The 20566-nt window shown below is 40.8% G+C and overlaps 1 protein-coding gene across 1 annotated transcript in view; it reads right to left on the bottom strand.

Moving 5' to 3' along the window:
• The window catches only part of EIF4B (eukaryotic translation initiation factor 4B), a 40391-nt gene extending 25306 nt beyond the window's left edge, over positions 1–15085 (bottom strand). Inside the window, 2 exon segments of the mRNA XM_043965982.1 lie at positions 3079–3219; positions 14933–15085. Coding sequence (XP_043821917.1) covers positions 3079–3219; positions 14933–14945 — 154 coding nt within the window. The 5' untranslated portion in view covers positions 14946–15085.
• Positions 15086–20566: the final 5481 nt, after the last annotated feature.

The raw sequence follows: 20566 nt of genomic DNA, 5'->3' as shown, positions 1-20566 counted from the left end.
ACTTGCCCAGGGTCACACAGCTAGTAAGTGTTAAGTGTCTGAGGCCGGATTTGAACTCAGGTACTCCTGACTCCAGGGCCGGTGCTCTATCCACTGAACCACCTAGCTGCCCCAAGAGTTAGACTTTTAAGCGTTTATTAAGGAGAATAAGAATTTGGTGAAAAGAAAAAGAAAGTCCTAGATTCATCTATTAAAGGGAGAGTGCATTTCTAGCTCTCTTCTCCATTCTGAGGAAAGAGAGAGAGAGAGAGAGAGAGAGAGAAAGAACGAGAACGCCAGCCTCGCCCCCTCTTCCTCCTACAAGCAAATGTCACTTCCTGATGCCAAAGAAAAGCTGCATGGCCTTGCCCTCAGAGACCTTCTCCTCATGATGGAGCTTTCCTACAGTAAGTCTCCAGCAGGTAGCATCATTCCAATCGTTACATAGCTATGTCACCACAGGCAAGTCATATAACCTCTTTAAGCCTCAGTCTCCTCCTCTGTAAAAGGAGGCTGATCCTGGCACCTACCTAAAAAAATTGTTGAGGATCATGTGAAATAATACACGCAAAGTGCTTTTACAACTTCAAAAAAGTGTTATATAAAGTTTTTAAGCTTTAATTATACTTATTATTAGAGTAGCAAAAACTGGATTTGCCAGGAATGTGAAAGAGGAGTTGTTGCTAAGATCTTTGAGACCTTAAGAACTTTGAGACCTTAAATGCAATCTAGGGTCAAAATACTTCCAGCTAATTTCTTCAAACACATTCCATGAAAAATAAAAATAAAATCAAGGCATAGTACAGGAAGTTGATAGGAGATTAAATTTCAACTACTTTATCTTTTAAAAAATCAGGATTCAGGGGCAGCTAGGTGGCACAGTGGATGGAGTACTGGCCCTGGATTCAGGAGGATCTGAGTTCAAATCCAGCCTCAGACACTTGACACTAGCTGTATGACCCTGGGCAAGTCACTTAACCCCAATTGCCTCACCAAAAAAAAAATTTTTAATTAATTAAAAAAAAAATCAGGATTCATCAAGTACCTAGAGTATATTAAACACTATCGAATAAACAAAAAGTATGAGGTTGTTTTCAAGGTTAGAGTCTAGAGTTTAGAAAACTAAACTATAGAGATGCAGCTAAAGCTAATCTTGGAAAGATAATGGAATTCTGATGGGCTAGATGGGAGGAATTTATCAGGTGGCAACAGTCATTGTGACAGAACTCACCCCTGCTCATCATTTCTCTTCTCTCAACCTTGCTTGGGAATAGTGGACATAAAAAGCACAGGGCGGGGTCAGATGATGGAACTTCAAAGTACCACTTAAGAGTTTCCAGGTACTTTGGGCTAAGAGGTGATCTGCTTAAACACCTAAAGGGTTGTCATGTAGGTGAAAGATAGGCCAATAAATCCTTCTTTGGTTTGGAACCTGGTACATTTATCTCCCTTAGTTAACAATGACAAGCTATATGGAAGTAGATTTCAGCAAGGTTTAATGAAAAACTTTTTAAAAAAAGGCTGGATTACCTCAAGAAATAGAATGTTCCCTAACATTGCAGGACTTCCAGTAGAAACTGGATAATCATTTTATTTTCTAGATATTTGTAGAATGGCTTCAGGTAAAGGGAGGGGGAGAGAGATTGGCTTAGATGATTTAAAGTTTCTGTGCAATACTGGGAGTCTATGAAGGTGAAAATACTCTTAAAAACAAGAACTGAATGTTCTAAGCCCTCTAATAGCAAATGCCCACTTCCCCAGTCAATTACCCTGCAGTCAGTTCTCCTTCCATAGGTCTGACCTTCCTCACTTTATAGACAGAATGGCTGGTTTTTTCAATTAAGTTGACTGCAAAAGGGGAAGAGAATGAAGGATGCAGTGTAAATGACCCAGACTTGGTTTCAAATCCAGGCTGACACTTATACCCCCTATGTCCATAAGCAAGGGATTAAAATTCTTTTCTGGCCCGTTTACCTACCTATAAAATGAAGGATTGGACTACATCATCTAAGAATTTTTTTTAGCACTAAATCTAAATAATTTGAGCTAATCTTTCCTAAGAAAAGGGGAGGGGGTAATCTTTCTATTCTCACCAGATTTTGGTTTAAAGAAAAAAAAAGGGAGGGGGAGCCTGGGGGAAACAATGATGACAATCATACACTGGGAGGTGGGTATACTACAGATTTGTTACACCCAACTGAACCAAATCATCTCCCTATGATATTCTCAAGACTCCTATTTTCAAGATTCTACACCCTCTGCCACCACCACTACTTCCCCTGCCCCTTATAATACCTGATAATTTCTCCCATGTCCAGGGATTTAGGGGCAATCGTGGCAGAGTGGAAATGTGTTGAATTTGGAGTCAGAAGACCCGAGTTCGAATCCTGGCTCCACCACCTCCTATCTGTATGGCCTTCGGCAAGTCATTTAACTTCTCTGAGAGCCTCAATTTCCTCATCTGCAAAATGAGGGGGTTGGGCTAGATGACCTCTAAGGTCCCTTCCAACTCTAAAGACAATAAAACAAGGCAGCAATATCACACCTTGGTCACAGCTGGCATACTATGTAATAGAGAATTATGGATTTTTAATCAAAATCCCTTATTTTACAGGTGAGCATAACTGAAGCCCAAAGAGTTGACTTAATTAAGGCAACAGCGGCAAAGTGGAGAAGTTCTATAACATGGAAAGATTGGACCAGACCAGTGATCTTGTCTTTTCTTGATTCCCTTTCCCTAATACCTCTGTTCAGTGCTCTTTCCATTTATGATACATTTGATTATTATGTATTCTTTTAAGTTCAAAGCTTCAGATTACCTCAAATAGAATCAGTGCCCTGATTGATCAATTCTATGGGCATAAAATTCCATAAATGACTTTGTTAGAACATAGATACCTGTAACCTAATAACCTCATACCCCACACGTTCATTCTTTCACTTGATCAGCACTTACTGGGCTACGAGCAGAGCATTGTGTTGGGCTTGATAAGTAATAGATATGATTCAAGGCCCATTCTTGGAAGAAAGAATTCTGATTTAAATAATTAGGGAGCAGTTTAATCTACATGGTATTAAGAGGAGGGAACAGAAAATTACCATCTCCTTCCAGGTCATCAGTTTCATCAGCCCAGCTGACTGGTTTGGGCACAAAGGTGCTTCCTCCACCACCAGTGCCACCATCCTCAGCAAGGAAGTCTGTCAAGGTGAGGGTCTTCCCCTTCTTATTCTTCTTTTTAGCTGTCCAAGAATAAAGAGAATAACACAAATCAATTTCCAATTCAAAAGCTCTAACAGTATCATTTAAAAGAGTTCATCTCCTCTAAGAATTTGAGACTTATACTAATAGATTCTGCCTGTTGTTATTTAAGTACCAAGGGTATTACAGAAAGAATTACACATCCTGCTCCCTGCACATCTGTAGTCACTATTACTCAGAAAACTAATCTAATATTTGTACATTTCCTTTGTCATCACAAGATGATTTTAGAAAACAGAGTAAACACTTTAAGAAAAATCTGAATGCGAACACAGGTTTTTTTGATTCTTAGTCTAGTTCTTTTGCCCAGCTTTAATTAATGGTTCAAGGCTTTAATGTTAATTAACATTAATTTATTAGATGTTAAGAGATGCACAATTTTCACTCTAGATCTTATACTGTATTAATGGTCATCTGATCTAGAAATCAAGGCTTACCATTGAGAAAAGCTTAATTTTAGAACAAGTATGAGGATTTTCTTGACTAAGTAATCTCTTTTAGTACCAAAAAATGAAACTGTCATTCTGCTTTGCAGTTCCTCTAAGTAAAGGATATTTACTACTGCTAACTCAGGATAAATGAAGACTAAGATAAGCTCTAGAACTAGGCTTGGCAGGAGCTAAAGAATAGTTCTTGATGAGAAGAGGGGAACCCCCCCCCCGCCCCGTTAGTTTTGTAGTAGCACTCTTCATCTTTATTGCTTCGTTTTTTCCTAGACTTTCCTATAACTCGCCCTTGATAACTATGTGCTTAGAAGCCCTTAAATTCACTTAGATTTCAAGAATCTTCACTCTCTGATTTTGGCTCAAAGCAAAATTCCACTGTATATTCTCTTCCTCATCTTCATCACTTAGTAAGTGTTGCTAGGAGTTGTGCTGAGGATACAAAGAAAGGTCTTGCCCCCAGAAGTGCACATTTTAATGTAGGAGACAACATAAACAATGATGTACATACAAGATACATGAAGTATAAACGGGAGGTTGGAAAGCCACAAATAGTAATTGGGGCATGGGAGAGGGAACTAGAAAAGTTCTTTTGACAAAAGTTGAGATTTGAGCTGAATCTTGAAGCCAGGAAGGAGGCAAAAGTGGAAAAACAGTAGTCTAAACATGGGGGGCAGTCCATGAAAAGGCAGAGTCAGTATAGCTGGACTGTAGAGTATGTAGAGAGAAGTGAACTGTAAGACTAGAAAGACAGAAAGGAGACAGGTTGTGGATGACTTTAAACAATTTTATATTCTGTCCTGGAGTAACAGCCGTTGGAGTTTATGAGGAGGAGGAGGAGGAGGAGGCACCACGGTCAGATTTATACTTTAGGAAGATCCCGTTTGCCCTCTATCTTGGTACAATACTTTCTTTTTCAATTCCAACAGCAGGAAGTCAAGAATTTCCCATTACAAAATTAAAGTAACACACTGAGCCAAAAGAAGGTAATGCACAGTACTCTTAAGCGTACAATTCCTTTGCAGGAAATCGAATGTTTGAACAGAATAGTAGTTAGTAGCCCTAAATTAAGAGGAAAAACAACTTCCTAACAAAAAGTTATAGGCTGTTACCCTGCATATGTTTGTTAGCCCTAATTGTGCTTCACAGCCACAGCAAGGGAGCGGAAGAAAGGCATAATAAAAATTTGAGCAAGAGAGTATCCCTGGCTCATATAATGTTGGCAGACAAAGGGAAAAAAAAAAAGGAAGAAGATATCTGGTGATCTAGACACCTGAAAAAGGCACGAGGTAACACTAAGAGGTAACAGATGTGGTCTTTGCTTCAATATTGGTTCATTTAATTTTTTTTATATCCTGATGCTACTGAATACCAGAGAAAGGTCTTAGAATATTCTGTACAGTTGTTTGCATTATGAAATAAAGTTTTAGTGATAAGATAATGATTAATATTCATTCAGATATGCACTTTCAACATATTTATTGAGCAACATGTGTGAAACACTGTGATATATAGTTTGAATGCCACTAAGATAAGTAATATTTGTAGGGGCCATTTCAAAGAGTTGTTAGGAGGGTCCAATGAACGAAGAAGTATAAACTAGTTTACAAAATTTTAAAACTCTGTATAAACAAATGTCAACGGACATTTCCTGCTTTTGTCTTTAATCAATTCCAATAAAGCTGGACACACAAACCTATCTTTTAAAAACACACACCAAAAGGCTGTTACTTTACATGAATTGGACATGAATTTTGCTTCTAAAAACTTTCTAGAAATGGTCCCAGTAACTATGCCCTTACACCTTACCAAGTCTCAGATGTTTCTGAAACTGAATCATAGGATCAAATGTTAGAAGGCACTTTTAGAGCTGACCTAGTCCACATTTAAAAAAAATTAAAAAAAAAAACAGATGAGAGTAAATGATTTGCCCCAAGATACAAAAGTGGAACAAATCTGCTAAAGATAGCTGTATTTTATAGGTCTTCTGATTTCAAGTCAAGCAATATCTCCCCTATATCTGTTACTTTTCTAGGTTTGGCTTGTCTGTGTTAAACACATGTAATAAAATGCATTTACAATCCTACAGATTAATCCTAAAAGGTAACAATATTGTGTAGTATTCACACAATGCCAAGAGATCTAGAACCGGCCCCCCCCCCAACCCACACATACAATTTCTGGTAGGACATTCTGGTAGTCCCCTTCAATGGGGTCCAAGTGTGCGCAATATTAACAGATCAATCCACTGAAAAAACATTCATGGTCTAATATATCAATCAATAAGCATTCATAAGGTGCCTAATATGTCCTAGGCTCATCTAGGGATAGAGGCTTAAGTAATCCAGTCTAACTTCAAAGACACATTGACGGATTCACTGATGGTTAAGTATAAGGCATGTACAAAGCAAATACAAAATAATTTCAAGTGGCTGGAGAGGAGAGGGGATTGAAAGGATTAACAGTAGTGATAACCAGGTAAGACTTCTGGAAGGGAGTGAACTTGAGTTGAGTCTTGAAGAGAGCTAGAGGTTCTAAGAAGTGAAAAGTAAAGAATATTCCAGGGATGGATGTGTGTCTGGTACAAAACACGGAGGCAATGCCCACTGAACATCTCCAACCATATGTCCCTTAAAACCCACAGACATTTTAAACTTCCCTATTACCATAGAGGGTAATACCATCCTTCCAGTCACCGGGCTCCCAAACTAGCTGACTCCTTACTCTCTGCCTCCATATAGGACCTGTGGTCCAGGACTGGTGATGCTGCCTTCAAAACATCCTTTTAAGTGTATCCCCCTCTGTCAACTGTCAACCATTCTGGAGAGGACCCTCATCACCTCATGCCTCAAAGATTCCAATAGTCTTCTGGTTGGTCTCACCTGTCTTCCCAAAGTACAAGTCTGACCAGGTCACTCTCCCTTCAATAAATTCCAGTGGATGCCTAGAAATTCTGGGATCAAATATGCCCCCCTCCCAAATTTCCAATCTTTTAACCCTGTAATCTCCTTTAAGTACTCTGTAATCCAATAATGCTGGTCCTTTTTTTGTTCCTTGCATATGATATTCCCATCTCACAACTACACGCATTTCCCCTGGCTCTCCCTGTTGTTCAGTTTTGTCTGACCTCAGTGGACTATGCCAGGCCTTTACTGTCCATGAGGTTCTCTTGGCAAAGATATCAGAGTTTTTTCCCCCATTTCCTTCTCCAGAAGATTAAGGCAAACAGAGGTTAAGTGACTTGTCCAGGGTCACACAGCTATTAAGTGTCTGAGGCTGGATTTGAACTCAGGTCTTCATGACTCCTAGTAGGCTTCCTTTAGGTCCCAGGTAAAACCCCACTTTCTCTAAGAAGCCTTTCCTAGCGCCCCCCCCCCTCTTTTTTAGTGAGGCAATTGGGGTTAAGTGACTTGCCCAGGGTCACAAAGCTAGTAAGTGTTAAGTGTCTGAGGCTGGATTTGAACTCAGGTACTCCTGACTCTAGGGTTGGTGCTCTATCCACTGCACCATCTAGCTGCCCCCCCCCCCCAGTGCCCCTTAATGCTAGTGCCTTCCCTCTGAGATTAGACTGAGCTCCTTAACAGAAGAGACATTCTTTTACCTTTCTTTATATAACCAGCACTGGGAAGTGTCAGGCACATGGTAAGTACTTAATTTGTAAAAAGCTTTGCAAACTTTAAGGTGCTACCTAAATGCTAGCTATTATCATTATTAAATCAAAGGAGAGATAATAAGAATTATGCAAATGCCCCTTATCCCAAAACTTTTTTTTACAGTTTTTTAATCATAAAAGTATTTCATTATTTTCTAGTTACATGTAGAGATAGTTTAACATGTTTTTATAAGATTTCTAGTTTCAAATTTTTCTCCCTCCCTCCCCCCTCCTCAAGACAGCAAGTAATCTGATATAGGTTATATATGTACAATCACATTAAACATATTTTTGCATTAGTCATGCTGTGAAAGAATCAGAGCAAAAGGGAAAAACTTCAAAAAAGAAAAACAAAAAAAGTAGAAATAGTATGGTTCAATCTGCATCTAGATTCCAGAGTTCTTTTTTTCTGGATGTGGAGAGCATTTTCCATTATGAGTCCTTTGGAACTATCTTGGACCACTGTATTGCTGAGAAGAGTCAAGTCTTTCACAGTTGATCAACACAATGTTGTTGATACTATGTACAATGTTCTCCTGGTTCTGCTCATCTCTATCCCAAAATTTTTAATTTTTTTTTTTTAGTGAGGCAATTGGGGTTAAGTGACTTGCCCAGGGTCACACAGCTAGTAAGTGTTAAGTGTCTGAGGCTGGATTTGAACTCAGGTACTCCCGACTCCAAGGCCAGTGCTCTATCCACTGCTCTACCTAGCTGTCCCTCCCAAAATTTTTAAAGAAAGCTCAAATATCCCTCTCTTCTCTCTGTCCTAGAAGTTTTTAATTACCTGTTAATGATTTTCAAATCTACTTTTCAAGCTTATTCTCTGCTCACCTCCAGATTCTTATTTCCTACTGTCTATTAGACATATCAAAATAGTTTTTCCCCCCCAAGGCAATGGGGGTTAAGTGACTTGCCCAGGGTCACACAGCTAGTAACTGTCAAGTGTCTAAGGCCAGATTTGAACCCAGGCACTCCTGAATACAGGGCTGGTGCTTTATCCACTGCACCACCTGACTGCCCCCCAAAATAGTTTTCTAATAGGCCATTTTTAACTCAGTATGTCCAAAACTCAACTCATCTTTATCCTAATCCCTCCCCACCTACCTTCCCTATTGTTGTCAAAGGTATTACCATCTTCCTTTGTCACTCAGGCTGGGCAGGGTATCACACTACATTCCTTACCCCACATCCCAACCCCTATCCAATCTGTTGCCAAGGCTTGTTTGATTTTACCTTTGGAATATCTTTTGCATTTACTTCCATTTCTCCTCAGGGGTCTCTCCCCCCCCCCATCATACTCCCCCCTCTCATTAGCCTGTATTATTCCAATAACCTGCTAGTTGGTCTTCCTGCCTCAAATCTCTCCCCTTTCTACCCTCCACTCCAATGTCAAAGTCACCTGTTTAAAGTCCAAGTGTGATCATGCCAATCACACCTCATTCAACTCCAGTGGCTCCCTCCAGGATCAAATATAAAAAGCTCTATTTGGAATTTAAAGCCCTTCTTAACCTGGTCCCTTCCTACCTTTCCAACCTTTCTAAAACCCTTCTCCTCCATGTAATCTGAAATCCAGTAACACTGACCTTCTTGTGGTTCCTTTAACAAGACATTTCATCTCTGGCTTTCATGAATTTTCCTTGCTGGCCCCCTTGCCTGGAACTCTCTTCATTCTCATTTGTCTCCTGGTCTCCCTGAAGTTCTAGCTAAAGTGTTGTCTTCCTCAAGAAGCCTTTCCTAATCCTCCTTAATTCTAATGTCTACCCTCTGTTGATCATCTTCAATTTATCTTCTCTATATTTCGTTTGTACATAGTTGTTGGAATCTTCTCCAAAATGTAAGCTCCTAGAGAGCAGGAGCTGCCTAGCACATAATAGGAACTTAATAAATATTTGTTGACTGACAAGAAATGCTGTAAAACAGAGAACAGAACACAGGTCAGTTTGATGGAACTGTAGAGCACATAAAGGGAGTAATGTGTAATCATCCTGGAAAGATAGGTGGAAGCTAAATTAAGAAGACCATAAAATGCCAAACAATAGAGTTTCTATCTTATCCTAGAGGGAATAGGGTACCACTGGGGTGTTTGCTTTTTGAGCAGGGGAGTGAGGTGGTCAGACCTATGTAATGGATGTATCCCAAAGGGAAGTTGGGAGGGAAAGCAACTGGGATTCTAGAGAAATAAGTCTAGGTGAAGGGCCCAGAATAGGGGCAAATATAGCTGTCTTCCTGCTCTAGCTGCCTCCATAATTGTAACTCTAATTGAGGCATGGTTGTAATTGAAGGATCTTTAAGGAGAAGCATCTTTTTTGAGGGAAAATAGTTTGGAAGCTTTTCCTGAACAATTCCCTCCATCATTTTAAAGTCCTCAATATATTTGTTGGAAAATTGAGGGTTGCACTAATTATGCTATCTCAGATAGAGAGTAGATATACCCTTATCAGCTAGCCATGGTTAAAGTTCAGTTAGTCAAAGGCCATTATACAGGAAAACAGATCCTGGAATTCTAAAACCAGCAGTGGGTTCATGTTCTAAACACACACACACACACACACACACACACACCTTGAAACAAATAGCCGACAACTTAAGAGGAAAGAGCAAATGGACTTGTTTCTGCATCATAGAGCCTCATGCTCAGCAAGAATCATTAAAAAATCAATCTAATCCAAATAAGAACTGGAATTTCAGATTTAAATGAACAAATATCAATTTCTATTAACAACCATGGCAGGCTAACCACTTATCTACCCTTCTGAATAAACTAGTATCCCTTGGCTAAGACAGTCAGAAATTAAATCCAGCTTAAATTTCTCCAGAAACATTACTCTTAAGAACTGTGGGCCTAGAAGGATTATTCAGTAAATGTAAAATATTAACCTATCAAAATTCCATTAAAAATGTGTGTGGAAAATCATGCCAATATTCAATCTAACACTATACTTAATAGGATAAAATAGCACTCCTTCAAGATAGTTTACTTTCACCTTTCTATTAAGTCTAATGTCACTGGAGAACTGGAGTCAGGCAACTTATAATGATCTTCTCCACCCCCAGCTCTTAAGTTACTTGACCTCTCTGTGACCAATTTCTCCATCTGGAAATTGAGGACCTTTTTTTCCCTTCTTCACCCTCAGGGTTATTGAGAGGATAAATGTAGCCAGCATCAAACTCTATATATCAAGTTCCTAACACATGTGACATCCTGCTACATATCAAAGGTTTGAGATCTTCAGAAATGCTGTAAATTCAAACTATCAATACTTATTCACTCTGATACCATGAGCAACACAGAAAACATTATCTTATATTCAGTCAATAATCAACAAGCCCACTTCCAAGAAGCTTACATTCTAACGTGGGAGACAAGGACATAAGGGGGCAATCAGTGAAAAAGGCCCAGGGTCAGGAGATGGGGGTTTGTTGTGTGAGGAAAAGCAATTAGGCTAGTGTGGAAGGTCTGTATAATACATGAGGGGAGTAAAACATAAGGCTGAAAAGGTAGGAAGGAGCCAGATTGTGAAAGGCTAATCAGAATTTATTTCTGATCCTAGTGGTCACTGGGATTACGCTGACAAGCCACGGCAATAAGGAGAGGTGATGAGGGCCTTAACTAAAGAGGTAGGGATGGGAGCAGAGGGAATGAGTCAGACAAGATGGTGAAGAATTCTATGACCCATGGTTATGAACTGCCTTTGACAGAAGAAACAGGAAGTTTGGAAGGGAAAATAATTGTACAGGTTGTGTCTGAGATACTCCAGGACATCCAGTTTGAAATGTACAAGAGGCATTATGTGTGCCTCTTATCAGCACAGCAGATAAAAAGAACCAGGGTGACCTCAGACAAGAATGCTAGTCTATTTCTCCCTGTCTTCCTCTTAATGTTGTGGGGGGAAAAGTAGAAATGGTGGTTGAACATGGGATTCTAGGATTCTTTGTTTAAAACAAACAAGGTCAATTCAGACCAAAAAAGCATCAAGATAGCATTGAATACATATACTCAAAATGGAGACAGCACCTTTATTCTCGGGTATTTGGCATTTTTTTCTATGCAAAGGTTTACTCCAGGTGAAGGTTAAGACTTTTAAAGCCAGAAATTGTTTTGGTTCTTATTCTATCCCCACACACCTTTTGTGAATGGCACAGACTGGCCCTTAGAGAGACTTTAAATAATGCAAATATGAAGGCTACCAAAGAATAATTTCTCTGTAGTCTTTTTAGTATAGATCTGTGATTTCACCAGTCCTGCATAGTGAGGAAACTTCTACCAAGGTAGATTTGCAACTGTTCCAAGTTTCAGAGTTGCCTTGGGAACTGGGAGATTAAATTACTTGACTGAGGTCTCTTTCCACCATGTTGCAACGCACAAGAAAAAGACAGAACTTGATTACAGTAAATAACAGTAATGGATTTAAAATAATACTAGATTTGAAGTGAGAGTCTGGATTAACTTGAAGTCATACAAACTTAGGTTTAGAAGCAAACTTTAGAGGTTATTTTATCCATAATTCCCATTTTACAGATGAGGTCCTTGAGGCCAAGTTAGGTTAAGTAACTTGTCCAAAGTCTGAGAAGGATTTTGGATCCACATCTCTTTGACTCTACCATGTCTATGTACAATAAGCCACATTGTCATTTATTCTCTCTAGGCTTCAGTTTCCTCTTCTGTAAAATGAAGGCACTACCTAGATGCCCAGCTCATGACCAAGTCTGCTAAACCTATCACAAAGAAAACTTTTAAGAAAAAACAAAATTTTGGAGAAGAGTCTTCCTGAGGTGTCAGCCAAGAAAATAACAGCCCTGATTCAAGGGCTCATTGAGGACTCTAGAACTCCTTAACTGAATCCTCTACCTTAGGATACTTCCACAGTTCTTGAAGGTCAATACTAGGTCACAATGGAAAGGAGTTGTTTGTCCTTCCTTCTGGAAGAGGACTTGCACTGAATTGGATTTTAAGTGAGGCAGGGCTGTGCAAGGTTGCCAACCTCACTCTGTCCTCCAGAGTCATCTGGGTCCAGCGGCAAGATACACACCCATCCACCCCAGGATGACTGGAGATGTCTCCTGATGTTTTAAGGCAATTGGGGTTAAATGACTTGCCCAGAGTTCACACCTATGGGGCAGCTAGGTGGCACAATAGATAAGAGTACTTGCCCTTGAAGTTGGGAGGACCTAGGTTACAACAGAAAAGTCTTGTTCCACTGAGTTTCTAAATGGCCAATATTGGTTGTGAAAGGGATTTGTGAAATCATCCTTAAGCATTTCCATAAGGCCCAGTTTAAAGTTTCCTTAAAAAAAAAAAAAACAACAAAAAGGGGCAGCTAGGTGGCACAGTGGATAAAGCACTGGTCCTGGATTCAGGAACACCTGAGTTCAAATCCGGCCTCAGACACTTGACACTTACTAGCTGTGTGACCCTGGGCAAGTCACTTAACCCCCATTGCCCCCGCAACCCCCCCCAAACAAAAACCAACAAAGCCATGTAGGCACCAAGATGTTGAAAAGCCACCCCTCAAAAAAACAAAAACAAACAAAAACAAACAAAAAACCCTAAAACAACCCACCCTTCAATTCCTTGGTTCATTTGGAATATTGTCAGGGTCTGGGGACCAGAATATAGCATTCTGCTTCGTGAAGACAGCTTAATCAACTGGACCCCAGTTAACAACTGAAAACACACAAAAAAGGGAATATGACAGAAATCTATTAAAAGTCATTGAGTAATCACAACTAGTTGGACTTTAGTTTCCTCATTTGTAACATGAGGTTACATGAGAATTTTAGATAGAAGGGATATTGAAGGTCATTGAGAATTACATGGATAATCTCTAAGGTTCCTTCAGGTCTAAAATGATAGGTGTGCACAAAGTGATTACGGACATATTCAATTTCTGGAATTATTGGCATTTGTTGGCTACTGATTTTGGCCTTGAATCTGAAAGCAGTAAACTTAAATAAAAGTACTATTTTATATGCAAAACCAAACCAAACCAAAATTCAAACCAGTAATTTTGCAAACAAGACTTGGTAGAATTCACTGACTAGTGGTTTTCACACAGAAAGCACTTAATGGTTCTGATAATAACCTATGCCCTTCCCACAACCATTTCAAAAGCAACAATAGGCTTGCTTAATCATGGTTTGTTTCCAGTAGGACAATTCATTTATACTAAGTCTATTCCCTCTTCAGCACTTGTGCAAAGCTCAGTAACATTTAAAACAAAATTGCAACAATGGCAGTTAAGCCATTAATGGAGGTTAATTCTGCCGGTGGTACCTAATTATGGTGGAAGGGAGAAGAGGAATAAGTAATTCTTAATATTGTCTGAATACCACAAAAATGGCCAGAATCTTAATGTCTATTCCCTAACAATTTTTTTGGAACTACAGGAAAACATCTGACCCTATAGCAGGGAAGCTTACATTTTTTTTGGCCACGAGAGCCTTTAGAACTCTGGTAAAACCTATGGATCCTTTCCTCAAAATGTTTTTAAATGAATAAAATACAAGCTATTATGGAGGTTAAAATTTCCTGGTCTAGAGGATGGAGCATACCAAGAAATGTGACAGAAAACTCCAGCTGACTGCTGGGAAATGGTGCAAAGCCATTTGCCGATAGAGGCACAGCAGCTACATGTCCAGGATGGGTCTATCGAAGGATAGAGGCCTCACGAAACCGACTGGTAATACTGGAAAAGCCCCCTTTCCTCTGTACTAACGCTTTTAACTCTTCCAGAACCCTGAAAGGCAAGAGCGCTGGACGATGATGGGTGCGGGAAAGGAGCGTGGAGAAAAACCCGAACCCCACCCCGCCACTTCGCTTCCTCTTCCGAGGCTCGGTCCGCGTGTTGGCCCCACACGTGGGCGCTGCACTCTAGGGCTTCAGACCAACTACGAGTCACCCCCCACCCATCAACTCCCCCCAGCACATGCGCGGTTGGTCAGTGTAGGGGCTCGGACGGTCGGTGAGAAGAGGGACAGAAAGGGAGAAGGGGGGGGATAGAAGGGGATGAGGAGGGGAACCCAGACCGCGTAGAGCTCCCCATCTGGGCACCGACGCGCGTGCGCGGACGTCGCCGCCTCCACTCCTCCGCTTCCCGCGCACGCGCGCCGCTCCCTTCCCCCACCTCACCCCCTGCAACCGGTTCTCGAGCTCGCATTCTAACCGCTCCCCGCGATCTCCCCACCACCTCAACGGCCTCGCGCCCCGGAGACCTAGAATGGGGCGCGCCCACCGACCCCTCCTTCCCCGCACGCGCACGATGTCTGGCGCTTATGGGGGGGCAGGGAGGAGGGGGTGGTTCTCGCGCCTCCCGCGGGTTCTTTCCGCCCCCTCCCCACTCCAGTTCGCGCCGCAGCCCGTCCCCGCCCCCACTCCAGCCTCGAGCTGACGGGGTAAAAAGGGTGTGAGGGGTAAGGAAGGACACCTTTCCCCCCATCCCCGAGGAGAGACCCTGAAAGGGCTAAGCCGCTTGCCAGGCGCAGCCTCAAACCTTAGAGGGCGGCGGCAGCGCCGGCTCCCCAGCCCAAGGGAGCCAGCGGGTTGGGCCCAAAGCGGGGTTTCGGGGCCCGGTCCTCCGCGGCACTCCGGCGCTCACTCACCTGAAGCCGCCATGTTGGGAGAGGGAGAGAGAACGCAAAGGACCCGGATGAGGCAGTCACGTGATTATAGCTAGCGCGTCGGGCTGGGAGACGCGAAGCTGAGGGGGGGGGCTGCTAAGGGGGAGGGGAGACGGGGGACCAGGCGGTGCTGAGCTGGGCGCATCAACGTTGCGCGAGGGCGGCAGGGTTGCGTCAGGCAAAGGGACGAAGCACAACGTGTGGGACAGAGGGCGTGACTTGCCCGGCGCGTAGGGATGGCGTGACGCGGAGCGTGTGGGGCGGGGCCCAGCCTGGGGGCGGGACCAATTGATTCTTGGGTCCTCCCGGCCATGGGAAAGAAGGAAAAGGGGCTGGGCGGGCGAGGTTTGCAGCAATCTTCATTGATTCCCAAACCAGGGAGTGTAAAAATAATGAATGGAATAGATATCAGAGGCCATTTGCTTAAAATGAGGACACTGAGTCCTGGAGAAGTAAAGTTACTTAACCCAGATTACCGAGCTAGTAAATAGTAAAGCCAAGAGAAAGCTGGCTGGCTCTGCTGGTTCCAGAATCAGTGCAATTTCTGCTACATCATTTGGCCTCGTTGATTTAAAAAATATATATGAAAACATTTTTTTCATTATGTTACATTTTGTCCACATACGAAACAAGTTTAAATTTAAGATGTGTTGAATTTATCTAATTAAACATTTTAAAGTTTAACATTTTAAAATCTACCAGCCACATTTGGCCTCATTACTGTTTTTCCCACAAGCCACTCCATGCCTTTCACTGCCTGGAATGCTCTCCCTCCTCATCTCTGTCTCATGATGTCTCAAGATCTTCCTTCAACCCTCAGCTAAAAATCGCACATTCTTTGAGAAATCCTTGCAGTTCCCTCCCAAGGCTAGGGCCTTACCTCCCAAATGACTTCCAGTTTATTCTGTCTATATCTTGTTTGCATGTTGTCTCTCCATTAGAACTGTGAGCACCTTGTGGGCAGGAACTGTTTTTGCTGTTCTCTTTTCATTAAGGAAAGGTTACAAACAGGGTAAGTGACTTGCCCTGGGTCACATAGCTAGTCTGTGTAAGAAGTGGAACTTGAACCCAGAGTGGTTTTCTGTCCATTTGAGCCTTTTAAAAATGGTGTGCAATAGATACCGCAGACACACTTTTTGCTATTTTCAAAGGAGGAAGCAGGTACTGAGAAGTTAGGGGACATTTCCCAGTTTAGGATTTGAAGTCAGACCATGCTGATCCAAAGTTCAGTACTCTTATCTTCTTTATCATGTTGCCACTCTAAAATATGGCACCAAAACCTGAAATCCATGTAACTAATATAGTACAGACTAAGTAGGGCTGCATTTGAGCACTATTGTTTCCAATTCTGCCCCATAGATTTACTGGCTGTGTGGCCAGTTTATTTGCTTTCCCATCTCTGATCTGACTGCTGGACTTTTTTTGACTTCTTTTAAGTACCAACTAAAATCCCACTTCCTATAGGAAATCTTTCCCAACTCCTCTTCATTCTAGTGCCTTCCTTTTGTGAATTATTTCCTCTTTGTCCTGTATATAGTTTGCTTTGTATATATTTGCTTGCATGTTCTCTCCTCATTACACTGTGAGCTCCTTAAGAGCAGAGACTGTTTCTTTTTCTTATCCCCAGTGCTTAGCACAATGCGTGGCATGTATTATATTGTTGTTGTGAATTCAGGTCTTCTGACTCGAGGCCTGGCACTCTATCTACTTTGACACCTCGAGGCCCTGCTTGGCACATAGTAGATACTAAATATTGATTTATCAACTGACTTCACCTGTCTCATCCACAGTTTTCTTACCTGTAAAATAGAATAGCACATACCCCGTGGAGTTATTGTAAAGAGCTAATAAGGTAACATTTAAAATGTTTGGCAAACAGTAAAATGTAATATAAATGTTAGGGTTTATTGTTATTATAGTAAATTTGATGACATCGTTTGCTATCAACATACAGGATTGTGATTATCCACTTGAAACATCATCATTCCTATCTGCTTTCATAGCAGTCTCTTAATCCAGTAAAGGTTGTTGACTTATATAGTGATATGATATGATAATATCACACATATGATAATGTCACATCGCAGGGTACATTTTCTGTAGCAAAAAGAAACCATCTCCATTGTCTACGGTCAATTTGTAAAAGGAACCAGCAGATTACAGCAAAAGGTATTTCACTTGCCATGTCTGGACATCAAATTCTCCTTTCTACCCACTGGCATGGTTCAGTTATTGTGACCAGAGCACAGCCTTTCCAAGAAGACCAATATTGCTGAACAGCGGTGTGGTTTTCTGTTTGGTATATCAGTTTCATGGTTTTAGACCTTGAACTGAAGGGAATTGACAAGTGTATGGAAATACTGGAGGGAAAATTGCTAACTTGAGTAGGCAGAGCATTGTCTCCAAGGAAGCAATAATATGTATTTGTGTGACAACAGAAGAATTGATGTTTGCAGAAAACGGCTACCTAAAAAAAGGTTCATACAGCAGAATGCTCACAGCAATTAAGAATAGAATTGATAAGCTGTGATAATAATTTGGATACCTTTTTCATAGACAAAGTCTGTAAACCTGGCTGAGATGAGGAAAAAAAAAATAAATCTTCAAGTGGGAGGGAAGTGAGCCACAAGTGAGCCACAGTGGGTCTCTGTGAAGTCCGAGGCTGTAATTCTCCAGAAATAAGAGCCAATGTTGAAATTGCAGAAAGTTTCCCTCCTAACCACTTTGTAGCAGCTCCTCCAGCACAATTGGAAGAAACAAACTATCCTAAAAGGTAAGATGGAACTCCTAGGTGGAGTGTTTCTAGCCTTGGTCTTGAGTAGGGGCCCAGGCTATTGACAATTTGTAAACAAGATTGAGACAAATAAACATCAGGGTCGTAGCCCATAGCACGACCGTTCTGAAGCCAGGCTCTATGGTTTCTAACAAAGTGCTGAGATTTGGTGTCTTACTGACCAGTACTGTTGAAATTTAGATGGAATGGAGGGAGGTCCCTGAGTGCAGGAAGCATCCTGATCTAAACTTTGTTTCTCTTATTGGGTTAAGTAACAATATGATGACAATCACTCCCTTTATAGTTTACAAAATGAAGTGCTTTCTTCCCTACAAGCCTGTAAAAGAGGCAGGACAGGTAAGGAAATCTCAGATCTTGGCTCTGACATTTACTAGCTACATAAGCATGGAATGGAGTCACTTAACTTTTGAACCTTGGTTTCCTTAGCTGTTAAAAAAAAGGGGGGTGGGGTGTAAAATACTTCAACTACTTACCTCGTGGTGGTGCAGTGTATATAGAGTGTCAGGCCTGGAGTCAGGAGGACCTGAGTTCACATCTGGCCTGGACACTTTCTAGCTGTGTGACCCTTGGCAAATCACTTAACCCTGTCTGTCTTAGATCTTTAAAATGATCTGGAGAAGGAAATCTTTGCCAAGAAAACCCCAAATGAGATGATAAAAAGTCATACACGACTGAACAGTTAAATGGCAACAACAATCTACCTCATAGGGTTAGTGTGAGGAAAGAATTTTATAAACCATAGAGCACTTATCTAAATATGAGTTGTTATTAAGTCCATGGCTAACAAGTGGTATAGCAGAGGCTTGAATGCAAGATTCCTACCCCATGGCCAGGGCTCTTTCTAGATGCCTCAATGATAGAGGTAATAAGTAATATTTAAAAAGTGAGTGAAACTAGCCCTTCTCTCCAGCTTGTTTTCTTGTCAGTATTTTTAGTATTCAGTACCCAAGTCAAATGACATGGGCATACAGCCATCATCCTTCCATAATAAGAGCTATGATAAGTTTCATTGCCAAGAGTAAGGCATTCAAGAAATGTATGTCGACTAATGAGGTTTTAAAGAGAACCACTGCAGTGAACCCAGAAATGCCACTTAAGCACCTGGATTCATCAGAGTCCATTGAAATCACAACCCAGTTTTCAATAGCAGTAGTTTTTCCTTTCAGGTGAAGAGCCAATCTTTTCTTCCCGTCTTGTAATTCATTCTAAATTGAGAAATCATTTGATACAACTTGGAAAAAGCAGGAAAAGTTTCTTTTTTTCCTTTTTTTTCAGTTTGTGAGCAGGAAATAAAGTAAAAACAATTGTTTGCTATCTGGGGTTTCTTGTGTTAACATGTTTGAAATTTTCTATAAAAAGTTATATTTGTAAATCAAAATGATCAAAACTGATCATTTTATATAGGTTCATATAGGTTTATTATCTTAATCCTAGTTGGTTTATTTTTAAATTTTTTATTAAAATGCAGTATACTGAAGTATTAGAATGTGAGCTCCTGGAGGGCAGGGACTGGTTTTGCCTTTCTTTTGTATAGTAATTGGTTGGGGCATGAAGTAAGCTAAGCTTAGAAAAATAAAAATAAAAAATAAATGCTTGTTGTCTTGACAGCTTAGTTAAGACAAATCACAAGACTTTCGATTATAAGATGAGATGTTTAGACTAGGTGATCTCTCTAACATCTTTCTAAGTGAGTTTTTTTTTTGTGTGTTAACCTGCAAATTAATGAAACAATCATTATAGGAGAAATAAGATCTTTAATGAGGGCAGAGGAACTATAACCTGGAGTATTGCAAAGCAAGAATGCTAGGAATACCCAGAGATGGGGACTGAGGACTGGGTTTATGTGGAGTAACAGAACGAAAAGGAACTATGAGACTGCCCTTGAATTAAGTATAGAAGCAACTTAACTTTAAATAGAAACTACTTAATGTAAATGGACCTTTTTACATAATAACCTAAAGTCCAAGGAGTTAGGTGTGGAATCTTTGGGAGGAGATAAGTTTGTTTGGAGGAGATCCAAACAATCAAGAGTCTGGAATTGAGAGTCTGGTTAGCTCCAAGCAATTCATTGGCATGGGAATAGGTGGGGATCAGTCAGTTTTCAGTAAATTGAGGTTATCATTTGCATGTGTGATAAATGTCATCAGAAAAATGACAAATTTTATTCAAATGTCATTTGAGGAAATGTGTACTCCATTAGAGAATACAAAGGAATCTTTACCCTCACAGGACTTACAGTCTACTAGGAGAGGTGAGGCATAATTGGGTAGGTTGAGAAAACTACACACAATTAAGGATAATACAGGGTAAATTGAGAGAGTGCATCAGAGAGGTATAAACAGGAGGCAGAAAAATCACTGAATTTGGAACCAAAAGGCCCTGGATTTCAGTTTTACCTCTAGCATTTCCTTGTATAATAGTCATGATGTCTGAATCTTAGTTTCTTCATTTGTAAAATGGGTCAAATAACATTTGTATAATCTCCTTCACTGTTATTGTAAGAAACTTAGTGAGCTATCATGAGAAATAAAAAGAGGGAAGGACTATTTCTCATATGAACAAACGTGAACTGACAATGGTTCACCTCCTAGGACTTTGCTTTTAGTTTATTTCAGTAGCTAAAATAAAATGATCCCTTAAGTTTCTTATGTAGGTCTCCAAGCCCCACAAAAATCAGAATATCTATTTTAAAATGAAATCTGTCATGGGGAGTTTGTGGTGGTCCTTAAGTATTCCTCAATAAAGAATCACATTCATGGGGGCAGCTAGGTGGCGCAGTGGATAGAGCACTGCTCCTGGAGTCAGGAGGACCCGAGTTCAAA

Source organism: Dromiciops gliroides, chromosome 5 (genome assembly GCF_019393635.1).
Source record: "Dromiciops gliroides isolate mDroGli1 chromosome 5, mDroGli1.pri, whole genome shotgun sequence".
NCBI classification, from domain to species: domain Eukaryota; kingdom Metazoa; phylum Chordata; class Mammalia; order Microbiotheria; family Microbiotheriidae; genus Dromiciops; species Dromiciops gliroides.
The sequence above is the reverse complement of the archived record's forward strand: the minus strand, read 5'-3'. Positions and strand labels throughout refer to the sequence as shown.